The following is a 22,272-nucleotide window of genomic DNA, read 5'->3' as shown; positions in this document are numbered from 1 at the left end:
AGCTGACACAGTGTCAGCTCCAAAAATCCACTCTCTCTGTCTCCCCCACACTCCCTGTCACACTCCATCCCACCCGCCTCTTTTGAAAAGCACATTGCAGTCACTTGAATGCTGGGATAGCTGCCCATAATGCACCACTCCCAACAGCGCTACAAATGTGGCCACACTGCAGCACTTTCCCTACACAGCCGTACGAAGAGAGCTGTAACTCCCAGCACTGTACAGCTGTAAGTGTAGCCATACCCGAAGCTGAACCATTTGGCCCACGGGCTTTCTATGGAGACTGACTGAGTAAATGCAGAGGACTAGGGCATTGATTAGTGTGTCTGTACGTGTGAGAAAAGCAGCCAAAAAACAGCAGAGAAACTGGGAGAGAGGCACCAAAAGCCAAAGAGACAGCCACAGAAGCACTGGTAGCATGATCCTGAGACAAAGAGAAAGAGAACTTTTAGGCTAAGTGCTGGCTGGAAAGAGGCTTGGAATTGTGAGCAAAGAAACTGCCTTCTGCTGTTTGATTCCTGCCATGTTCAGGGAAACTGCATTTTATGTACCTTCATTGTAAATAAACAGCACTGCATCAAAGAAATACCCAACTCTACCATCAATTTCTCCATCTAGCAGAAACAACTCGCTATACCTGAATTTCAGCTAACTACTCAAGTCAAATGGGTAACAGCGTTTTCCTTTCCCCTCCAGCTCTGCCTCCTCGCTACACCATAGCGTCGCATGCAGCAGGACTGCAGGCTGGCATTCGCTAGCAAAGCTTTATCAGCAGCACAGTTATACAAACAAAAGCATTCTCTGACCTTGTGGTTTATAGCAGCCAGTTTTCATGAAACCCCTAGTTGTCTTAGATCAAAGTGTTACTGAGAACCAGCCTACGGCATAGGAGAAACAAAGCAAAAAACAGTTACGCTTGCCACTACCACCAGTCCCTTATTTTACAGAGAAAACAGAGACTCCAGCCACAGGAAGGAGCAGGCCTGCAGCACAAAAAGGAGGAAAAGTCATTTCTCAGTCTCCACTTGATTAAAAGCAAACAAGAGGTCAGTAAAATCTGAGAACTCCAAATTAAAGAGAAAATCTCATTAGCTTGCCACAATATTTGTCTTTAATTACCTAAAAATGACCTTATATTAAAAAAAAAAAACCACTCTACAAAATCACTGTCTACATGTCATTGATACACCATGGTATACTCCATTGATATACTGCTTCCATTAATTCCTCAGAAGAATGTAATCAGCTGAGTTGAATTTCATTTCTCAAGAGTCGTCTCTTCCCCCTTGTACACAACGATGTTCTGGTCCGTTTCATACACTTTGACTTTATAAAGAGTTCCCGCAGGCAGGCGTTTCCGGAGGTTTTCCCAGATGTACACTGCCACATTCTCAGTCGTACTGCAGGGGAAACAGGGCTGACGTTAGGCATGAAGCAGCCAAGGCACCTCTCGTACATATGACAACACACACATATAATGATGGATGATAGAGAGAGAGGATGGGGAGGTAGTCGATCAACTTAAATTAAATGACACCTGGAGAATTAATGCATTTGAACTGGCTCCAGACAAGATACTTGGCACCCATTATGATCCATAAAACAACACAGGCTGGACCCTGGTACCGATTCTAGTTCTACCCACCTGACAACATCAGCAAAGTAAGCCACGTCTTTATCCAGGTTCTTATGGTCAAGTGGCTCCAGGATGGCTTCCTGAGGACAGAGAAGAAGGACATGAACAACAAAACAAGTAGGAACAAAACAATGACAAAATATGTGAAAATGGCAGAGGTGCTTAATGACTTGTTTTGGTTTTCACCAAGAAATGCATCCTAGAATACTCAAGGAGTTGACTGAGGAGATATCTGAGCTACTAGCAATTATCTCTGAAAAGTCATGGAAGATAGGAGAGATTCCAGAAGACTGGAAAAGGGCAAATACAGTGCCAATCTATAAAAAGGGTAATAGGAACAACCCGGGGAATTACAGACCAGTCAGCTTAACTTCTGTACTAGGAAAAATAATGGAGCAAATAATTAAGCAATCAGTTTGCAAACATCTAGAAGATAATGAGGTGATAGGGAACAGTCATAATGGATTTGTCAAGAACAAATCACGTCAGACCAATCTGACAGCTTTCTTTGACAGGGTAACAAGCCTTGTGGATAGGGGGGAAGCAGCAGACATGGTATGTCTTGACTTCAGTAAAGCTTTTGATACTGTCTCGCATGACCTTCTCATAAACAAACTAGGGAAATGCAATCTAGATGGAGTTACTATAAGATGGATGCATAACGGGGTGAAAAACTATTCCCAGAAAGTAATCATCAGTGGTTCACAGTCATGTTGAAAGGGCATAACAACTGGGGTCCCACAAGGATCAGTTCTGGGGTCCAGTTCTGTTCAGTATCTTCATCAATGATTTAGATAAAGGCATAGAGAGTACACTGATAAAGTTTGCAGACAATACCAAGCTGGGATGGGTTGCAAGTGCTTTGAAAGATAGGATTAAAATTCCAAATGATCTGGACAAACTGGAGAAATGGTCTGAAGTAAATAGGATGAAATTCAAGAAAGACAAATGAAAAATATACCACACTTAGGAAGGAATAATCAGTTGCACACATACAAAATGGGAAATGACTGCCTAGGAAGGAGTACTGCGGAAAGGGATTGGGGGTCATAGTGGACCACAAGCTAAACATGAGTCGACAGTGTAACACTGTTGCAAAAAAAGCAAACATCATTCTGGGTTGTATTAGCAGGAGTGTTGTAAGCAAGACATGAAAAGTAATTCTTCCGCTGTACTCCGTGCTGATTAGGCCTCCTCTAGAGTATTCTGTCCAATTCTGGGCGCCACATTTCAGGAAAGATTTGGACAAATTGGAGAAAGCCCAGAGGAGAGCACAAAAATGATGAAAAGTCTAGAAAACATGAGCTATGAGGGAAGATTGAAAACATCAGATGTGTTTAGTCTGGAAAAGAGAAGGGGACATGATAACAGTTTTCAAGTACATAAAAAGTTGTTACAAGGAAGAAGGAGAAAAATTGTTCTTCTTAACCGCTGAGGATAGGACAAGAAGCAATGGACTTAAATTCCAACCAGGGAGGTTTAGGTTGGACATTAGGAAAAGCTTCCTAACTGTCAGGATGGTTAAGCACTGGAATAAATTGCCTAGGGAGGTTGTGGAATCTCCATCATTGGGGATTTTTAAGAGCAGGTTGGACTAACACCTGTCAGGGATCATCTAGATAATACTTAGTCCTGCCAAGAGTGCAAGGGACTAGACTCGATGACCTCTTGAGGTCCCTTCTATGATTCTCTGACACTGGTAGCTACATCAATAGGGCATGTCAAGGGGGCACAATGAATAGCAGGTTCTAACTATCCTGCTTGGACTTAGGAAGGGCCCTTGTGTGTCTGTCGAGCAATTCCAGACACACACACTGGGAACTGAAACGTTACTGGGGCCAATGCTGGCCTTTTCCGGAGAGGTCCCAGGTACCCAGAGTTGGTAGGAAGGTATCAGGGCAGCATTGTGAGAGGGAGACAGCAACACATTGTGCAGCTGGTGAGAGGAAGTCAAAGACCTTGCACATCACAGGCCAGTGTGGGGGCTAGCAGGGGACTTTACACTGCAACAGGGCACTGCGCTCACGCATTTCTAGCTCATAAACCGCTCCCTAATTCTCCACTCCTAACGATATCTACTCCCCATTTCCCCACGCCCTCACTAGCCCATTACGCTATCGCTAATTTTCATGTGAGAGCTCCATGAGCACAGTGTTATTACCTGCATATATTCTTTCAGGTCCGTCAGGTTTATAACCATTCCTGATGTAGGATCAATCTACAGGGTAAAGAGCGAAAGGAGATTAGAAGCACAGCTACTAACCCTCACTACCCGGTTGTGTTACCAATCCCACCAAAAGCTTTAGATAGCACAAACCCAGACCACCTGGGAATCCTGACCCATAAGAAAATCTCTCTCTCCGCCACCAGACACTGTCTGAGCCTCGGCCCTACATGAAGTAACACCATGAAGAACACGACCTACTGGCTATATGTGGAGTATCAACAACTCTCAAGAGATCAGTGAAGTTCATAATGTCGACACCAGGAAGAAAGCTCCCCAACACACATAGTTACTAAACAGTGCTTGGGCAGAGCCCATCAGCCACACAGAGAAGCAGCCCACTAGGCAAGAACAAGGATTTAATCGGTTGTTTTACCAACCTGAGACACAACTGCTAGCTAGTAAGGGTCAGGCACAAACCATGAGCACCAGTGGGGCCTAACCACAATGCACAGGTAATCTGGCATTCTCCTGAATTAACTGCTGTTCTGTAGGCTGATGGCCATGGTTCCCCAGTCTGGGACTGTCTAGCAGGAACCTCTGGCTACCAGAAACTGGGACTGGATGACTGGGGAAGGACCACTCGAAATTGCCCTGTTCCTTTCATTCCCTCTGAAGCATCTGGCACTGGCCGCTGTCAGAGGACAAGACACTGGGTGAGACGGATCATTCGTCTGACCCAGTATGGCCATTCTCATGTTAACTCCCACAACCAGCAACCACAGAATTAAGACCAATTGTTCTGTGGCCCAGATCTCTCTGGAACAAGTTGGCTGAGAGCTAAGCGCAGGACTGTGGCCTCCCACCATTTTGCAGGGGACAGAGTTCAGCCCTGCTTTCACTCAGGATGGATCTGAGAGCAGAAGCTAAGGCTGAGATCCTGCAATGAGCTCTGTGTGGATGGATCCCTGAAGCCACATGAAGCTCATTGCAAGACTGAGGCTGAAATGTGACCTCTAGCATGTCCTTGGGAAAGACAGCGTGAGAAGAAGAGCTGCCTTCGCTGGACCCATCTCTCACACACAAGTGATTACAGAAAATCTTCCTCTTTATAATTGATGGAACAGAGGGTTTTCAAGGAATGCAGGATTTTTAGCAATTCTACAAAGGCAAACACCTAGTGGGTTGGGTTTTTTAAAAAGATCTGCAGAATTTGCAGATGGAAACCACACTCTGATACCTCCAAGAATGAAAAAGGAAGGAAATAATGATTGCACTTACCTCTCCACGCACAGTCACTACAACTAGAGGGAGAAAAACACCAAGTCATAAATGTGATCCAATGTACACGAGAACAACTCACATTAGCAGCAGATCAGAGAGCCCACACAGCATGAATCAGCCCCAGGAGGTGGGTTAATGGCATCAGAGGTGTTACTGTTTAAAACAATATCCATTGTATAAAGAACGGTAACTGACCCTACAGTAATGGCGATTCTCCAGATGGACACGAGATTGGATTCTTTAGGTCAGCAGTGTCCACTGGGACTGTGCCTCCACCCTGCACCGGAGGGTATAAAGGGTGGGAGAGGCTCAACCGTCCCACAGAGGAGTCCTACCAAAATGGGCATCTGATCTGGAAGCCTCTGCTAAGGAATGGAATCTTGTAAATGTGAGGAATATAGAAGCTCAACAAATGTCAGATACAGAGATGCTCATCGAACAAGCAGCAGAGGCTGCCTGAGTTCTAGTGGAATGAGCTCTAACGTGGCTAGATGCATCTAACCTGGCTAACCCATATCATGTCCTTATACAGTTGGAGACCCACTTAGATATCTCTAGTGACACCTTAAAGACTAACAAATTTAATAGTCTCTAAGGTGTCACAAGAACTCCTGTTCTTTTTGCAGATACAGACTAACACAGCTGCTACTCTGAAATTTTAGATATCTCTGTGAGGATCTAGGTTGCCCCTTAAATTTGGCCACGGATAGTCAGGCATGTTCCTGAGTGATTCTGTTCTAAGTACAAAGACAGTGCCCCTACTGTATCAGGTGTGTGAAGTCTAACTTCCTCCAGGGTTGAGTGAGGCTTGGGGAAGAAAACAGACAGATGAATGGACTGGGTGTTACTCTGAGGCAACCTTGGGCAGAAAGTTAAGAGTGACATTGTCCTTATGAATAACTACATAAGGAGGGCCTGTCATGAGGGCTTAAATCTCCCCAACTCTTCAAGCTGCTGCAATGGCAATCTGAAAAGCAGAGGTGATATAGGGAACGGCGAACATTACCAGAGGACCCATCAACTCTGCTAATACTCTACAGTGATGTCCCAAGAGAGGGAGATCTCTTGGGGAGAAAACATGCATAAGGCCTATGATAGATATGGCAATTTCCTGCAGTATCCTTGAAAAACTGTGTTGAATTAAGGTTAAGTATCTTTGGAGTCCATTGTATTAAATGGAAATGTTCTGTATGATTGTTGGCTGGGCTTGTACATAACTTTCCTGGGGGGATCTGATGTGAACCCATGGAAATGTATGAACTTCAAAGACTTAATTGAGCACTGTGCCTGAAAAGAACAGACTTTTGGGACAGGGTTAAATGGTTTTCCTGGGAATCTGAATGCAAATTTCCCACCTCTGGTTATGCAAAACCCCAGCCTTTTGAAGCTACACCCTGAGGTGAGGACCATTGTCTGCTTATTATCTCTTCTCAGAGTCTTAAGGTCAATGGCCCAGGCTGTATAAAGGAAAGACAGAGCTACTGAGGGATCTGAGCCTGTTCTGAGCTAAGGCTCATAGGAACTTGTAACCACAGAAAAACCCCACTGTGCGGTTTGAAGGACTGATTCCTACCAGAGCCCTTGTGGAAGCCAGGGTGATCTCTGGTTAGCTTTTTAGCATGCATGCAGGCTCTTTTGTTGTTTTTAATCTGTTTTTGCTGTAATGCTTTTGCTTTAAGATTAAGTGTGCTTGCTTACAAGGAGCTGTGTGGTGACTTGTCATTGCTGGCAACTGTAGTTGTTCATAACCCGTGGAGTGGAAGGAAAGCACAAACTGGCCTGTTAAGGCAGTCTGGCTTGCTGGCAGGGAACTGTGCAGCCTTGGGGAAAAAACCCAGACAAGAGGAAGAGAGATACGAGTCCCTGTCTGAGAGAGCTGATGGCTGAGGAGCTGGGAGTCTGCAGTGGCTGCCCTTGGTGGACCCCAGAGGGAGAACACAGGTACAGTTGCTCTGAGCTGAGACAGGGCCCTTCAGGAATTTTGCCACTACAGCATAGGAAATTCAATACAGCCCTGGACAGGAGGGTGAGGAGCAGATATTGCTTCAAGATGGACCCTTATGGAGCTGATGGAAAGTGCAGATTGTTTCAGGGCTAGCAAGTAATCCAGTATTGTAGAGACTGCAGACATCGAGGGAGATAGATGCCCAGATAGAAAAGTTCCTCCATTTAGCTTCAGGGCATTAAACTAATAAAAAAGGAGGAAGTGAAAAGAGGGAAGAAATGAGTACTCATTTAGCACAAATCTGGGATGTTGAGAAAAAACCAAAGGACCTGAAGAGAAAAAACTCTTTACTTGCCTATACCCAATGCTAGAAGCCTGGGTAACAAATGAGGAAATGGAATTGCTCATTTATGGGCATTCATTTGATCTGGTTGGTATTACTGAAACCTGGGGGTTTGAAAAGGAGCGGCCCCAAGGGAGGGGCCGCTCTGTCCGGTGTGCCCCATCTCTATAGAGAACAGTTCAGTACCAAGGACACCTCTCTAAACCAGGATACCAGTGACCTGAAGCTGGTGGCTTGGATGTCACCACCCATAATCTTTCCAGGAGAGGTCACTCTGGTGCTGGGCCCACCGATAAGTCATTCAGCACCACGTATGATTTAGGTGCCATGACAGTTAGTGCCAAGGAGTGGGTACCCTAATCTGTACCAAGAAGTTAATTTGTATCAGGGCGTATGATCACAGAGGCACTCAATGCTGAGGGGTACCAGATACGGTGTTGGTGCTGAAGGATCAGTACTGAGGGCAGCGTAGGTGTTGATTTAGAGGGCACTGCATGACCTGACTCGGAAGTCAGTGCCAGGGTACATGAAGGGGCTTTCTTAGGCTTTTGGCCCTTGGACGAATGACTAGTCATGTGGCTGATGACCCTTTGATCTCAATTTGCTAGGTGTCAGTGACAGTGAACTGTGCCTAGGCTCATCTTTGGAGCACCGCTCCTTTGTGCCCATCAGCTGTCAATGTAGACGAAGTGCTGGACAAGTGGGGCCTCTGAGTGGATGCGGCCTGGGTGCTCAGAGTGGGATCATAGGTCTAACAGAGAGAGACTGATATGATGGCTGAGCCCTAATTGCAGCTCTCCTCTCGGTGTCCATGGAGGCTTGCATCGATCTCTTAAGAACATAAGAACGGCCATACTGGGTCAGACCAAAGGTCCATCTAGCCCAGTATCCTGTCTTCTGACAGTGGCCAGTGCCAGGTGCCCAAGAAGGGAAGAACAGAACAGGTAGTCATCAAGTGATCCATCCCCTGTTGCTCATTCCCAGCTTCTGGCAAACAGAGGCTAGGGACACCATCCCTGCCCATCCTGGCTAATAGCCTTCGATGGACCTGTCCTCCATGAATGTATCTACTTGGGGACCCCCTTCGCAACATCCTTTGGCAAGGAGTTCCACAGGCTGACTGTGCATTGTGTGAAGAAATATTTCCTTTTATTTGTTTTAAACCTGCTGCCTATTCATTTCATTTGGTGACCTTGTCTTAGAAGGAACAGCTTCAGATGCACCTACCTTGCTCTCTGAGTGCACCCAGAGAAAGAACGACAGACAGAACATCGCTCCAGGACTTGTCCTCCTCGCAGAGAGAGCAGACACCAGGATTGCCCATCATTAATGGCATTAATGCTGCTCTTCTGTAATGCTAGTTCTCTGTGGGATAGTTCGGCGGTGGAGGTCTAAGCTAACTGAAACATTATATATTTGCCCATTGGCCACATAAAAGAAAAAATTACACTAATCACACTAACTTGACTATCTAATTATTATATGCAAGGCTAAGGAAAATCACACAGTCCACAGAGTAAGCAGACGCTGCGGGGTACTGCCTCACTCTCAAGGGCACACAGAAGAAACTGAGGAACACCTGGGTCGCTCTGTCCTTTATGCCCTCAGATGGGAGGTGTCAGGGCACCTAGCAGGCAGGCATGGCCCTGACAGATACACTGACCAAAAGGATCCAGTCTTGCATGCATGGGGCCCACGCACATTAAGAATGGAATCCATGTGGACAATCTCTTGAAGAAGGTTTGTTCTTTTTGGATAACATTTGTTTGCCAGGTGGAAACCGCCATTAAGATTTACTATCATCTTGAGTATAAGCAGATTTGGTTCATTTAGTAACATTTTAAAATAGGATTTACTCTTTCTTTATTGGCCTAAAAGGCAGATTTGCGGTTTGCACTGTCTCCTGTTGATGATCACTCTTATTTCTCTTTGCAGCCTCGGTCATCAAAAAAACAAACGCTCCAGATTCTGCTCTCAGTTACATAAGTGTTCGCAGTAACATGGCTAAGGGTCGATCCCATCCAAATGTCTCTCTCATACAACCATGTGAACTAATTTTCTCCGGGTCTGGATGAATAAATATAGCACTCAGGCCAGTCAGCCCCTTACCTTTATAGTTGTGGCCATGTCCGTTTGGATTGTTGCATTTCCCAAAGAGTTTCAGGTTTTCTTCATCACTCAGTGACTTACTGTAAAAGAAATTAAAAATTGCAGTTGAGGGCCAATTACAAACATTTAGGTTTTCATTTCAACTGGGACTGGTTATTAGCTCCCCCTGATCTCCGTAGTGGGCACAGCAAAGAAACATCTCATTCACAGACTGTCTACTCATATTCTGTACCCACTGTCTGAGTTAGTCCAGGCCCTGTGCATGAAAGATTTGCTCTCCATTCACTTTTTAGTTTGTGGTCTCATTGTTCATTGGATCAAGATTATTACCCAAAGCCTATCGTTGTCTATAACCCGCCCTGAAAAGCGAGTGGTGAATCCTTAAACATTTTATGTAATTTGTTTTTTAAAAGTTAATACATTACTGTGTGTACTAGTGATCGAACATAATGTACTCTAGTCACTTTCTCCTTATTAAACAGATGGATTAGATTGGTGAAGTACAATTACATTTTTTTTTACTCTATTATAATGAACCTTCATCCAGGTATTGTGTTTCTCTACTGACTCTGTAAAGCATTACTGGCTAAAGAAATGGCATTGGAGAGTTGAAGAAGCCCAGTTACGAGATTTGGGGTCTATTAGTCTGGATGCTGCTGATCGTTTCATTGTAGCATCCTGACTTCTCAGTATAGTATGGTGTACTGTTGCCAAGTATTCACTCCTACTGTGAAAAGTGTATCAATCAGAGTTTGAAACATCACAAGAGTTCCAGCTGTTCACAAAAGGGACCAGATCCCTGGTAGAACCACCTAGTTTCTGAACACAAACATTGCAGGCTGTAGTATCCCGGATCACAGAAATATTTAAGAGATCAGAGGGACCATCGCTAAGTTTACTGTCATCCCTTCTGACTTTCACATTGTACCAACAACTCTCCCAAAGGATGTGAAGTCTAGGGATGAATAGGTGGTGATCAGTGTAGGCCAGGCAGAAGGACACATCTGAAATATGTGATTCACATTTTACGTGAAAACAGAAGACACCACTTACCATCAAGTCCCCTTTGCTTCAGGAAAAGCAGGAGATGAAGCATCTTAGATAATTGCTGGGGAAATAAGTGATTTGACCTTAAGTGTGTAAAGTACAATCTATCAAAGTCCATAGCTGTCCACTGAACAAAGTAGTTACATTTTTGGTCTCAAGGACAGAGCTTGAAAACTGCCTTTGGTGCTGCTGTTCTCAGCCACCAGCCATGAAAAACCTCATGCTACTCAGGGTGAAATAGACAAGATTCTGGTCAGAATCAGCTTTGCCTGCAGCATAGTCTTGAAACTGTCATAAACAGATAGCTAAGGGTTAATGTTTCTTTCACCTGTAAAGGGTTAACAAAGGGACCCAAACACCTGACCAGAGGACAAATCAGGAAACCGGATTTTTCAAAGCTGAGGGAGGGAATGTTTGGGTCTCTGTCTTTGCCTGGCTCTCAGCTATGAGAGGGGATCTTTTCTATCTTCAAGCTTCTAATCTTCAGTTTCCAAGTTGTAAGTACAAAGGTAGAAAAATAATAGGCTGTTGTTTTTTTTTTTTGTATTTACATGTGTGTAGTTTGCTGGAATGTTAAACTTGTATCTCTTTTTGAATTAAGGCTGTGTGTATTCTTTTTCTTTTAGCAATTGAAACCTGTGTTATTGTCCCTTAATATAGAGAATATTTTTATGTCTTTCTTTCTTTATACTAAAGTGTTTCTTTAAATACTTGTTTGAGTTTTTTCTCTCTGGGTAGCTGAAGAATGAAAAGGGAGGGAAATTCCTGCTTGGTTAGATCTACGGGGTGAAAGTCTGCAGCACCAGGGAATTGGTCGGGAGGCGGAGAGAGAGAGGAGAATTTTTCTGTTTCCTTGTATTTGGTTGTCTCTTTGTGGAAGAGAAGAGACATGCTTCTTGGTATTGTGATGTAAAGAGGTTGCATCAGTAACTCTCAGGTTAGCCCAGAGAGGAAAGCCTGGGAGGGGTAAAAGAAGGGGGGAATGGGTTATTTCTCCTTGTTTTAAGAATCCAAGGGATTTGGGTTCTTGGGGTCCCCCCAGGGAAGGTTTGGGGAGACCAGAGTGAGACAGGCACTGTAATCCTCTGTCTGGTGGCAGCGAGATCAGATCTAAGCTGGTAATTAAGCTTAGAGGTTTCATGCAGGCACCCAGATTTCTGGACGCTAAGATCCAGATTTGGGAATTATGCTTATGATAGAAACTAACGGGAGTCTTGTCCCAATTTCATTCTGCTGTTGTTTAAAAATGCTGCTGTTTAGTACGGCAGGCTGGAGAAAGAAAGGGGAGTCACTCCTTTTTCTCTCCCCCCACTCTCCATTCCCAGAGCCTCCATCAGCAGGAGAATTTTCTGTGCTCTGACCAACTTCACTGCTGCCATTCCCAAGGTATTGAATGGTACTGAATCTGAACCGACTTGCATCAACTTCACTTTTGCTGGTGGAGGGGGGGTTTGGTGAGCACAAGCGCACACAAAACATTAGCCAGGCAAGTGGTACAGGGGGAGGAGAGAACCAAAAAATGAGATGAGAGAGCTGCACTCAAGACAGCAACAGGGAAGGGGAGGCAGAAGAAAGCCCCCAAAAGGGGGCAGAAGAAATGCACCGGATGATGAGAGGGAGTGAGAGAAACAGATGGATTACAGTATTTTCCTTCCCTTCGCCTATCCTTTGTCACCTGTGACAAAAATAATGACCAAGCTCTTTGGTGCAGGGACTGGACTGTTTTACTAGGTGTATGTACCGCGCCTAGCACAATAGGGCCACAATCTTTGAGGCCTCTAGGTGCTACTGTAATAGAAATAATAAGAAACAGCCCCAAACACATGAAAAGGGAGCGACCCCACCTTCCCAGCCGCTGGGAGAGCGAGGCATGGTGAGCTGCAGCCTGAGGTTCATTTTCTCGGCCCCCCCTTGTATCGTGCGAGCTCTTAGATACGGGGACCATCTGGATTCTGGATCCAGTACATGGCTGGACACGTTGCCAGACCGGAGAGCAAATGCCTCTCCTGTCCAAATGGGATAGGAACTAAGGAGCCCCAGGTAAGAACCAGGGACAGCTCCCCTCCCTTCCCAACACACTGGGGATTTCTAACCTGGGAATTGACCTGAGTCCATGCGGGGGAGCAGGGTCTCCTCTCGGCAGATCGCTGGGAGCTTGGCAATGACTGAACCACCCCAATCAAGTGTGATGGGGCACCTGGGGTCCCCCACGACCCAGCGCGATGGGGCACCCTGGGGTCCCCCCCCCGACCCAGCGCGATGGGGGCACCCTGGGTCCCCTCTGACCCAGCACGATGGGGGGCACCCTGGGATCCCCCCCGACCAAGTGCGATGGGGGCACTGTGGGATCCCCTCTGACCCAGCACAACAGGGGGGCACCCTGGGATCCCCCCGACGAAGTGCGATGGGGGGCACCCTGGGATCCCCCCGACCAAGTGAGATGGGGGCACCCTGGGTCCCCTCTGACCCAGCACGATGGGGGGGCACCCTGGGATCCCCACGATGAAGCGCGAGGGGGGCACCCTGGGGTCCCCCCCGACCCAGCGCGATGGGGGCACCCTGGGTCCCCTCTGACCCAGTGCGATGGGGGGCACCCTGGGATCTCCCCTGAACAAGAGTGATGGGGGCACTGTGGGATCCCCCTGACCCAGCACGATGGCGGGGCACCCTGGGGTCCCCCCGACCCAGCGCGATGGGGGCACCCTGGGATCTCCCCTGAACAAGTGTGTGGGAGGATTCACCCTGGGGGATCCCCACGAGTGTACAGCGCAGATGGGGGGGACACCCTGGGATCCCCCGACCAAGTTGCGGGGCACTGGTGGTATCTCCTCTGACCCAGCACAAAACAGGGGCTACCCCTTGGGATCCCCCGACGCAAGTGCGATGGGGGGCACCCTGTGATCCCGCCCGACCAAGTGAAGAATGGAGGGCACCCGGGTCCCCTCTGATCCTCACACGATGAGGGGGCACCTGGGATCACCCCCACGATGAAAGCGCGCAGATGGGGCACCCTGGGGTCCCCCCCGACCAGCGCGATGCGGGCACCTGGATCTCTCTGACCAGTGCGATGGGGCACCCTGGATCTCCCTCTGAAACAAGTGCGATGGGGGCACTGTGCGGATCCCCCCTGACCCAGCACACAGGGGGCACCCTGGGATCCCCCCCGACCCAGCGCGATTGGAGGCACCCTGGGTCCCTCTGACCAGTGCGATGGGGGGGCGGCCCGATCGCAGGCCCATCACCTGTGCAGCCGGTGGCAGGCGCTGAAGCTGAGGCAGCGGGGACCTGCGCGGGTGCGGCCGGGTCCGGGGGGGCGCGCATCGCAGCAGGGGGCCGGTTGAGCGGGGGCGAGGGGACGGCCGCGTACACCGGCAGCCAGTAGGGACCCAGCGCCCGGAACCCCCTCATTTTCAGCGGCCCGAACCGCGCGGCCCACGGAAAGCGAGTCCCCGCCCCTAGTCCGGGACTCCATCCCACGAACTTGTCTGAGGGAGGCCCGGCGCTGGACTACAACTCCCAGAGTCAATCCGGAGGGCGGGCCTGCGATTCTGCGACGTGGGACAAAACTTTTAGAACGTTTTTGCTCTTTCCCCGCCATTCTATTTGTGTCCGCAGCGCGAGCGATTAGTGAACTGCTCCCGTCTGAATTGGTCCGCTGCCGCGGGGCGGGAATATAACGGCCCCCGGAGCTGCTGCCTTCTTGACCGGATAAAAGCTGAGGGCTGGCGCGGCCGGGCAGCGCCGCGAAGGCGCAGGTTAGTGGGGCGACGGGGAGCTGCGGGCCAGCTGCGGCGGAGCGGCCCAGAGGCTGCGGGCGAGGGGCTCGGGCAGAAGGACTGTGGGGGGCGCTGGGGCTGGTGGGCGGGCGTCTCTCGGCAGGGGAGGTGGCCGCTGCCAAGGGGAAAGGCCCTTTGGAGGCTTCTGAGAGCTGCCTGTGAAGGGGAAGCGCTTTGCCCCTGCCCTTACCTGCTCCAGAGGCTGGGCCCGGCCAGGTCTGCTCGGTTGCTTTGCATCTGATACACCCACACTCACCTGTGCTCTTTGCAGTGACCTGGATGTTCGCTTCCTTTCCTCTTGCCTGCAGGGGATTGGCTCTCCTGGGGGATCTGGTTGGGAAATGGATCTGACTTACTCTGTGACCTTCCAGACAAACTTTACTTTCCTGTCAATTTCTCACTTGGTTCAAAAAAGCAAAAACAAGGGGAATAAATGGTTTTCAGGGTCTGTGGTTTTCCAATAAAGGCTTCCACTTAATCACAAGTGTGTTGGATTTTTCTTTTTGGGGAGAGGGGGTGGAAGAGAAGCTTGAAGCAAAACTTCCAACCTGTCACAGTGTGGTGATTCTCCCAACCCAAAACCTCATGAGCAATGGAAGTCTTGGAGCTTGATTTAAAATCCCTCCCAGCTGCTTGTCCAATCTCCCTGAGCACACTATCCCCCTGGTTCTCCAGCAAGGGTCAGGGAAGCCATGTTCTGAGACATCAAACCCTAGAGTAGATATACTCTGACTGCAGCTTGCAAGCTCTTTAATTTGTTGCCTGCAGCTCTTCGCAGCACTTACTAAAACTGATTTAATTAATCACTTTGGATGCTTTTCCTATATTAATTTGCACAAAGCCATTGATTTTACTGTGAACACATAAAGATTTCCCATGTTATACTGACTAAATATGAATATATAGTAAATGAAACAATGAATGCCACCACTGGGGCATGTGTGGGATAATGGTTGCTAATTTGGTTTCTGAACAACTGAGGTCTGAGTATTGCTGCTGTAGAGCTAGACTTTTGAGGCTATTGGTATATCCTAAAAGTGAAGAATGCAGGATTCTCCACAGGTAGCCTTTACATGCTGGTTGACCTCAGCCCCTCACAGAGAGAGCAGAGAACTGAGCCATGGGCTGATAGGACACCAGAGAAGGGGTGGGGGAGACTTGGCAGTAGATTGTTGAGCAAAGAGCATGAGCTTGCTACCTTGCAAGGCCATCAGGAAGATAGGGAGTTCCAGTAAATGGACTTACCCAGTAGTCAGACTGGACTACACTTCATTAAGTATGAGGCTGCAGGAGTTGGAAGTTGAACTACCTCTGTGGTAGTAGAAATTGGCTCTACTGCAACTATCTAAACTGCTGCAGAGCCCTCTAACAAAGTGATGTCCCAGGATAACCACTAGCTGTTCTCCCTCTCCCACCAGCTCTGGTGTTTCTGATCTAGCTAGAATTAGGTGCCTGCTCTTCAGAGCAGAAACACTATGGTTTGTCTGCTACCATTGTGGCAACACACCCTGTTTGGGTGCAGTATAAGGATCACCCTCCCCAGTTCAATCTTCAGCTCCTCCATGTGGTGGGAGAGCCAGGCCATCTGGGTCCCAAATCCTCCTCCAGTGGGCCAGCACTGCAGCTACTGGTGGGGGACAGGCCAGCCATGGGGATCCAGCACTCAGTGTAGTATAAGATACCATGCCTCATAGGACTTATAGATTCTAAGAAGCTGCTATTGTATTAAACTGCTACCTGATAGCAGTTTCTTGCTGTATAGTGTATGTGAAATTGCTATGTGTAGAAATGTGCTATCTGTAGCAGTTAGTGATACGTATGCATTGTAAGAAACAGCTTCTGTAAAAAGATGCCACTTTATTTGTATATGCTTGAAAACTTATTTTTCTGTGCTATTATCTCAATCCTATGCCATATCTCATCAAGATTTTGAATAGAAACATATCCAGAACTGATCCCTGGAGAACCCCACTTGTTATGCCCATCTAGGTTTCATTTCCATAGTTTGTTAATGGCAATGTCATGGGAGAGGGTATCAAAAGCCTTACTAAAGGTAAGATGTACCACATCTGCTGCTTGTAGGCTTCTTACACTGTTAAAGAGAGCTATCAGGTTGGTTTTACAGGTGAGACTGCTTGAAATACCTTTTTTAGCAAAATTGGGCCTCTTGCTGCTGTGGGTAGCGCAGTGATACAGGGAGCATTTTCTCACACACATGTGAAACTGCAAACAATAGGGATGTACTCACTGCAATGTGATAAAGCTAATTCCTACAGGCAGCAGTTTGTCACACCTTCGGTATGTGAGACTATCTGTAGGAATCAACTACAATGGCAGCAGGTCTTAATCCCTTGCCAACGATGAGTGGCCATTACACTGCGATCTGCCCCAGTGAGCGGGGGCTAGATGACTGGCAGTAGTCACTGAGGCAAGGTGGGTTTAGAGAGTTGGGAGTTGCCCTGGGAGGGCAAACCCAGAATAAGGGGTTACTGTGGGGGCAGCTCCCTCAAGGTAAAGGGCATGGGGGTCTGGCAGGGAGACAGGTGACAGGGGTAGGTCAGACACTGGCCAGTGGGAGGCGCTGTGTATACCTGAGAGCTAATTCCTGAGCTGACCAGCAGGAGGCGCTGCACTGGTGAGTCTCGACCTCATTACACTGCCATTGGATTAGAGGAGCTTTTGTGGCAAGAACCACCAGTAGAGCAATGTATGTCTAATATAACTGTTAAAAACTCCCACTTTAACCTATTATTTCCTAACTCATGAGGATAAAAGAACTAACCCACTGGATACCAGTAATATTTTAAACTTTTCTTTGTGGGTCAATTGGACAAGTCTGTACAAACTAATAGAGAAAAATAACCAGATTATCCAACTGACTGAAAACACACAGGCCCAGGTTCAGTCATGCAATTTTGCTATTTTACATGAGGCATCTGAAATATAAAGAATATCTGCACAAGCAAAACAAATTATAACGCACCATTGCTATGATATTCTTAAAAGATGGGCCTCAATTACTTTTGTTTATTCTGATAAGTTTAATGTTAATTGTAATGTGTGGTATGTTCTGTTGGATGCTGAAATCACCAGCTCAAATTGTTTCAAAAAGATTATATAGCCTTGAGACAATTAGATAAAGTATGACTCATTCAATACCTCTGGACTGAATATAGAGCAGAAGAATGAAATTTTCTTTTCTTATTATTAATGACTTTATTTTGTATCAAATGAACACACCAAACTTCACTGTTCTAACATTGTATCTCCTCTTTGCCTTCCAACATTTTAAATCATTCATTACACTTGTTTTAATAAGATTCCATATTGTAACTAAAACCCTATTTTAAAATGCTTACTCCATTTTGCAAAACTCTGCTGTAACCTCATTAACTTAGTTCAGTTGATGGTTAACAAGGCATTGTAAGAAGTTACATCCCATGGCCCTAACGACCCGTCTGACCTGTTTGGTACCCAGTATACACTGCCAAACCAAAGCTTTTCAAAATACAGTGGGATTTCTATTCATGGTGCACCTTATTCTGAATCTATACAAGTGCTTTGAGTGAGTACCCTGACTGCTGAGGCAAGGAGTCCAGGAGGCATGCACACAAGTGACATAGTAACTGTAGTGACTCTATGGTGACATAACTTGAGTTAACCCACACTTAGGGCCTTAGGTATATTAAATGCAGGGCTGGCTCCAGGCCACGGTGCGCCAAGCGCGTGGTTGGGGCAGCATGCCATGGGGGGTGCTCTGCTGGTTGCTGGGAGGGCGGCAGATGGCTCCACTGGAGCTCCCACAGGCGTGCCTGCGGAGGGCTTGCTGGTCCTGCGGCTCCGGTGGAGCATCTGCAGGCATGCCTGCGGAAGGTCCACCGGAGCTGCGGGACGGGCGAGCGGCAGAGCGCCCCGCATGGTATCCCGCCATGCTTGGGGCAGCAAAATTGCTAGAGCCAGCCCAGATTACATGTTTGGGAGTAGGAGGGTAGACTAAGATTCATTCAGGTGTTTAGGCTCAAGGCATTGGAACTGGCCTTGCTGCACCTTACAGGCTCAGGAACAAAGAGGCACACAAAAAAATATAATTTATTTATTAAAATTTCTTTACTCGAGTGTATAACTCATGATTTTAGACTTCTTTGTGGTTGTAAAGCTATCTTAGGGTTGTAGATTGTGTTAATTATATTTTGAGATATACGTGAGGGGGTTGAACTAAGAATTAGATCGGTCCCTTAGGATCAGTAGATTGGCTATTAGCCAAGATAATCAGGGATGGAGGCCCATACTCTGCATGTCCCTAAAATGTTCTTTGACTGCCCGATAATGGGAGTGAACAATGGGATGGTTCAATGAGTTGTTGCCTGGTCTGATCATTCCCTTAGAAGCAGCTGGCATTGGCCACTGTCACAAGACAGGGTACCAGATTAGGCAGACTGTTGGTCTGACCACCCATATTTATACCACTGGTGGATTGACTCAAAACAAAGTTTTGACCATAGACCAGAAATTCAGTCAGAGTGGAAGTCAGATGATCCAACAGAATAAACATCTGCTCTAAAAATGAGAAGAAAAAATTAGACTTCAGGGAATCCCAGCAGCGGATAAGACAACTTGGGAAATTGTTCGGAGACTCTATGCATTCAGATACAGTGATAAGGGATTTTTTGTTTCTGAGAGGATATATGTAAAATGTTTCACTGAATTATTATTTTGTGTGTAAAATAAATAAAAATTGAAAATGTCTCATGAAAATAAAGGCCATTTTTCACTGAACAGAAGTTGCAACTGAAATAGTTTGACCAGCTCTGCTTATAATGAATAATTTATCATTAATATTTTCCCAAGCTGATACATGTGGAGGGGGCAGGAAGGGCTGTGACAATACCTCTGAAAGGCATTTTGTACCTGAAGCAGCATCTGCAAAAGACATATCTGGCTTTAAGACTAAGCTTGATAAATTTATGGAGGGGATGATATGATGGGATAGTCTAATTTGGCAATTGATCTTTGATTATCAGCAGGTAAGTATGCCCAGTGGTCTGTGATGAGATGTTAGATGGGATGGGATCTGAGTTACTACAGAGAATTCTTTCCTGGGTGCTGGATGGTGAGTCTTGCCCACATGCTCAGGGTTTAGCTGATGGCCATATTTGGGGTCAGGAAGGAATTGTTCTCTGGGGCAGATTGGCAAAGGCCCTGGAGGTTTTTTTGCCTTCCTCTGCAGCATGAGGCACAGGTCATTTGCTGGAGGATTCTCTGCAGCTTGAGGTCTTCAAATCACAATTTGAGGACTTTAATAACTCAGGTATAGGTTAGGGGTTTGTTACAGAAGTGGATGGGTGAGATTGTGTGGCCTGCATTGTGCAGGAGGTCAGACTAGATGATCGTAATGGGTCACTTCTGACCTTAAAGTCTGAGTCTATAAATCTCAGGGATTATTGACATGGAAATTAAAGTGCTCTAACTTGCTGGCTGGGGGTTGTGAAAAATATCACACCCACAGTGCAAGTGCAGCAAGTTTGAATGCTTTAAACTTCTAGTGGGGACAGGCTCTGCTCCCAATGCTCATAGCTAATCCCTTTGTTAAAATGGATTACTAGGAGCATAGACAGCTGGGACAGTGCTTTGAACTTTGTAGTGTAGACATTGCCTCAGTAGGTTAGATCAGACATAGAGGAGCTGCAGTGACTAGGCATTGGGATGCCCAGGCCTTTAAGAATCCAGCTTTGTGAAGCCCATACTGAGAAGTGCTGTCTGTTAGAGGAGAAATAAAAAAGCTCCTCTACCCCCACCCCCCATTATTGCAAACAGAGGTGTCTCACTGCTGCTGGGGTAACTGCTACCCCCTGTGGCCCTGCTGGTTTTGTCCTCTGCCACTGGCCTCACCATGAGTTTAACTCCTGCTCTTTCCCCCACCATCCTCATTTTACCCTCTACCCCCTCTCCTCATCCTGCCTCAAGCTGCTTGACCCCTTGACTAGTCAGTTTCCGATCTTAGGCACCCACCTGCTCGGCTTCGCCCCCTGTGCCACTTTTTAACCCCTGTCCAAAGCAGTCTGCAGACTGCAACGGGTCTACGGGCAGTGAGAAGGGCAGTGGCTTCAGCAGATGAACTGAGCATGCTCAGTACACCAACACGTAGCACATGCCTAACCAGAGCAGTATCCTACACTACAGCTGTCATACACCCCCCGACACCCCCTCATCAGCGGCCCGACCCCGCGCGGCACCACGGGAAAGCGAGTCCGCCCGCCGCCTAGTCCGGGACTCCAATTCCTACGAACGTGAGTGAGGAGGCCCGGGCGGGACTACAACTCCCAGAGTGCATCACGCAGTGCGGGCCTACGAGCTGCGGCGTGGGACAAACCTATTTAGAACGTTTTGCTCTTTCCCCGTCATTCTATTGGTCCGCAGCCGCCGAGCGAGTGAACGAGCTCCCCGTCTGATTGGTCCGCTGCCGCGGGGCGGGGAATATAAACTGGGCCCCCGGAGCTGCTGCTTCTCGGCCGGGGGCCGGCGCTGGGCCGCGCCGCGAAGACGGTAAGTGGGGCGGATGGGGGAGCGCGGCCGCTCGGCTGGAGCGGCCGCGGCTGCGAGGAGGGGTTGAGGGGCAGGGGAGAAGGGGGCCGGGCGGGGGCAGCTGTGCGCTAGGCTCCCGGCGCGGCCCAGAGCTGCGGAGGGGCTGAGGCAGGGCGAGGGGCTGGTGCAGGGGGCTGGGCAGGGCCGCGGGGAGGTGGGGCGTGGGAGCTCTTGGGCGGGGGGCGAGGGCTTGGTGCCATGGGGAGCGGGCGGGCGGGGCTTCCTTGGCCCTAGGGCCTGCTGGGGAGGTGGCCGCTGCTAAGGGGAAAGCCTTTGGAGGCTTCCGAGAGTGCCTGTGAAGGGAAGCCGCTTTGCCCTGCCCTTACCTGCTCCGAGCTGGCCCGGCCAGGTCTGCTCGGTGCTTCGCATTCTGATACCCACCTCACCTGCGCTATTTTGCAGTGACCTGGATGTTCGCTTCCTTTTCTCTCGCCTGGAGGGGATTGGCTCTCCTGGGGGATCTGGTTGGGAAATGGATCTGACTTACTGTGTGACCTGCCAGTAGGGTGACCACATGTCCTGATGGGATAGGGACAGTCCCAATATTTGGGGCTTTTTCTTGCATAGGCTCTTCAAACAAAGGGGAATAAATGGTTTTCTGGTCTTTGGTTTTCCAATAAAAGCTTCCACTTAATCACAAGTGTGTTGGATTTTTCTTTTGGGGAGATATGAGGTGTTGGGGGGGTGGGGAGAAGCTTGTAGCCAAATTTCCAATCTGCTATAGTGTGGGGCTTCTCCCATTCCTTTTGAGGTTCTGAGTTCAAGGTTTTGGAGCTTGATTTAAAATCCCTCCTAGCTGCTTGGTCAACCTCCCTGAGCACACTATCCCCCTGGTTTTTCAGCAAGGGTCAGAGAAGCCATGTTCTGAGACATCAAACTCTAAGCAGATATACTCTGACTGCAGGTTAGAAGGTGCAAGTAGCTCTTTGCAGCACCTATTAAAACACTGATTTAATGGGTCACTCAGGATGCTTTTCCTATATTTTGCACAAAGCCATTGATGCTGTGAACATATAAAAACTAAAGATTTCCTGTGTCCTACTGCTTAAATATGAATCTATAGTAAATGAAACAATTAATTCACACTACTGGGGCATGTTTGGGGTAACTGCTAATTTGGCTCCTGAACCACTGAGGTCTGGGTATTGCTGCTTGTGAGCTAAGTAGTTGAGGCTATTGGTATACCCTAAAAGTGAAGAATTGCCAGATTCTCTGAGATAACCTGTATGTGCTGGTTGACATCAGCCTCTCATAGGGAGAGCAGAGAACTGAGCCATGGGCTGATGGGGCCCCCAGAGAAGGGGTAGGGGGGACTTGCTAGAGCAGTGTAGCTTGAGGGACTTGTCAAGTAGTAGCAGATTGAGCAAAGAGCATGGGCCTGCTACC

General features: G+C 47.8%; 1 protein-coding gene across 1 annotated transcript; it reads right to left on the bottom strand.

Annotated features, from left to right (window-relative positions):
* Window positions 1–1,088: 1,088 nt before the first annotated feature.
* Window positions 1,089–14,126, bottom strand: PTS (6-pyruvoyltetrahydropterin synthase). Its single transcript, XM_075073444.1, has 6 exons — window positions 13,771–14,126; window positions 9,482–9,561; window positions 5,082–5,104; window positions 3,798–3,854; window positions 1,646–1,716; window positions 1,089–1,400 (listed from the first exon to the last, which is right to left on the bottom strand). Exons 1-6 carry the CDS (start codon window positions 14,124–14,126, stop codon window positions 1,259–1,261), a joined length of 729 nt encoding a protein of 242 aa, XP_074929545.1. The 3' UTR covers window positions 1,089–1,258.
* Between the last annotated feature and the right edge of the window lie 8,146 nt (window positions 14,127–22,272).

The sequence above is a fragment of the Chelonoidis abingdonii genome, chromosome 18, assembly GCF_003597395.2.
Source record: "Chelonoidis abingdonii isolate Lonesome George chromosome 18, CheloAbing_2.0, whole genome shotgun sequence".
Classification (NCBI taxonomy): domain Eukaryota; kingdom Metazoa; phylum Chordata; order Testudines; family Testudinidae; genus Chelonoidis; species Chelonoidis abingdonii.
The sequence above is the reverse complement of the archived record's forward strand: the minus strand, read 5'-3'. Positions and strand labels throughout refer to the sequence as shown.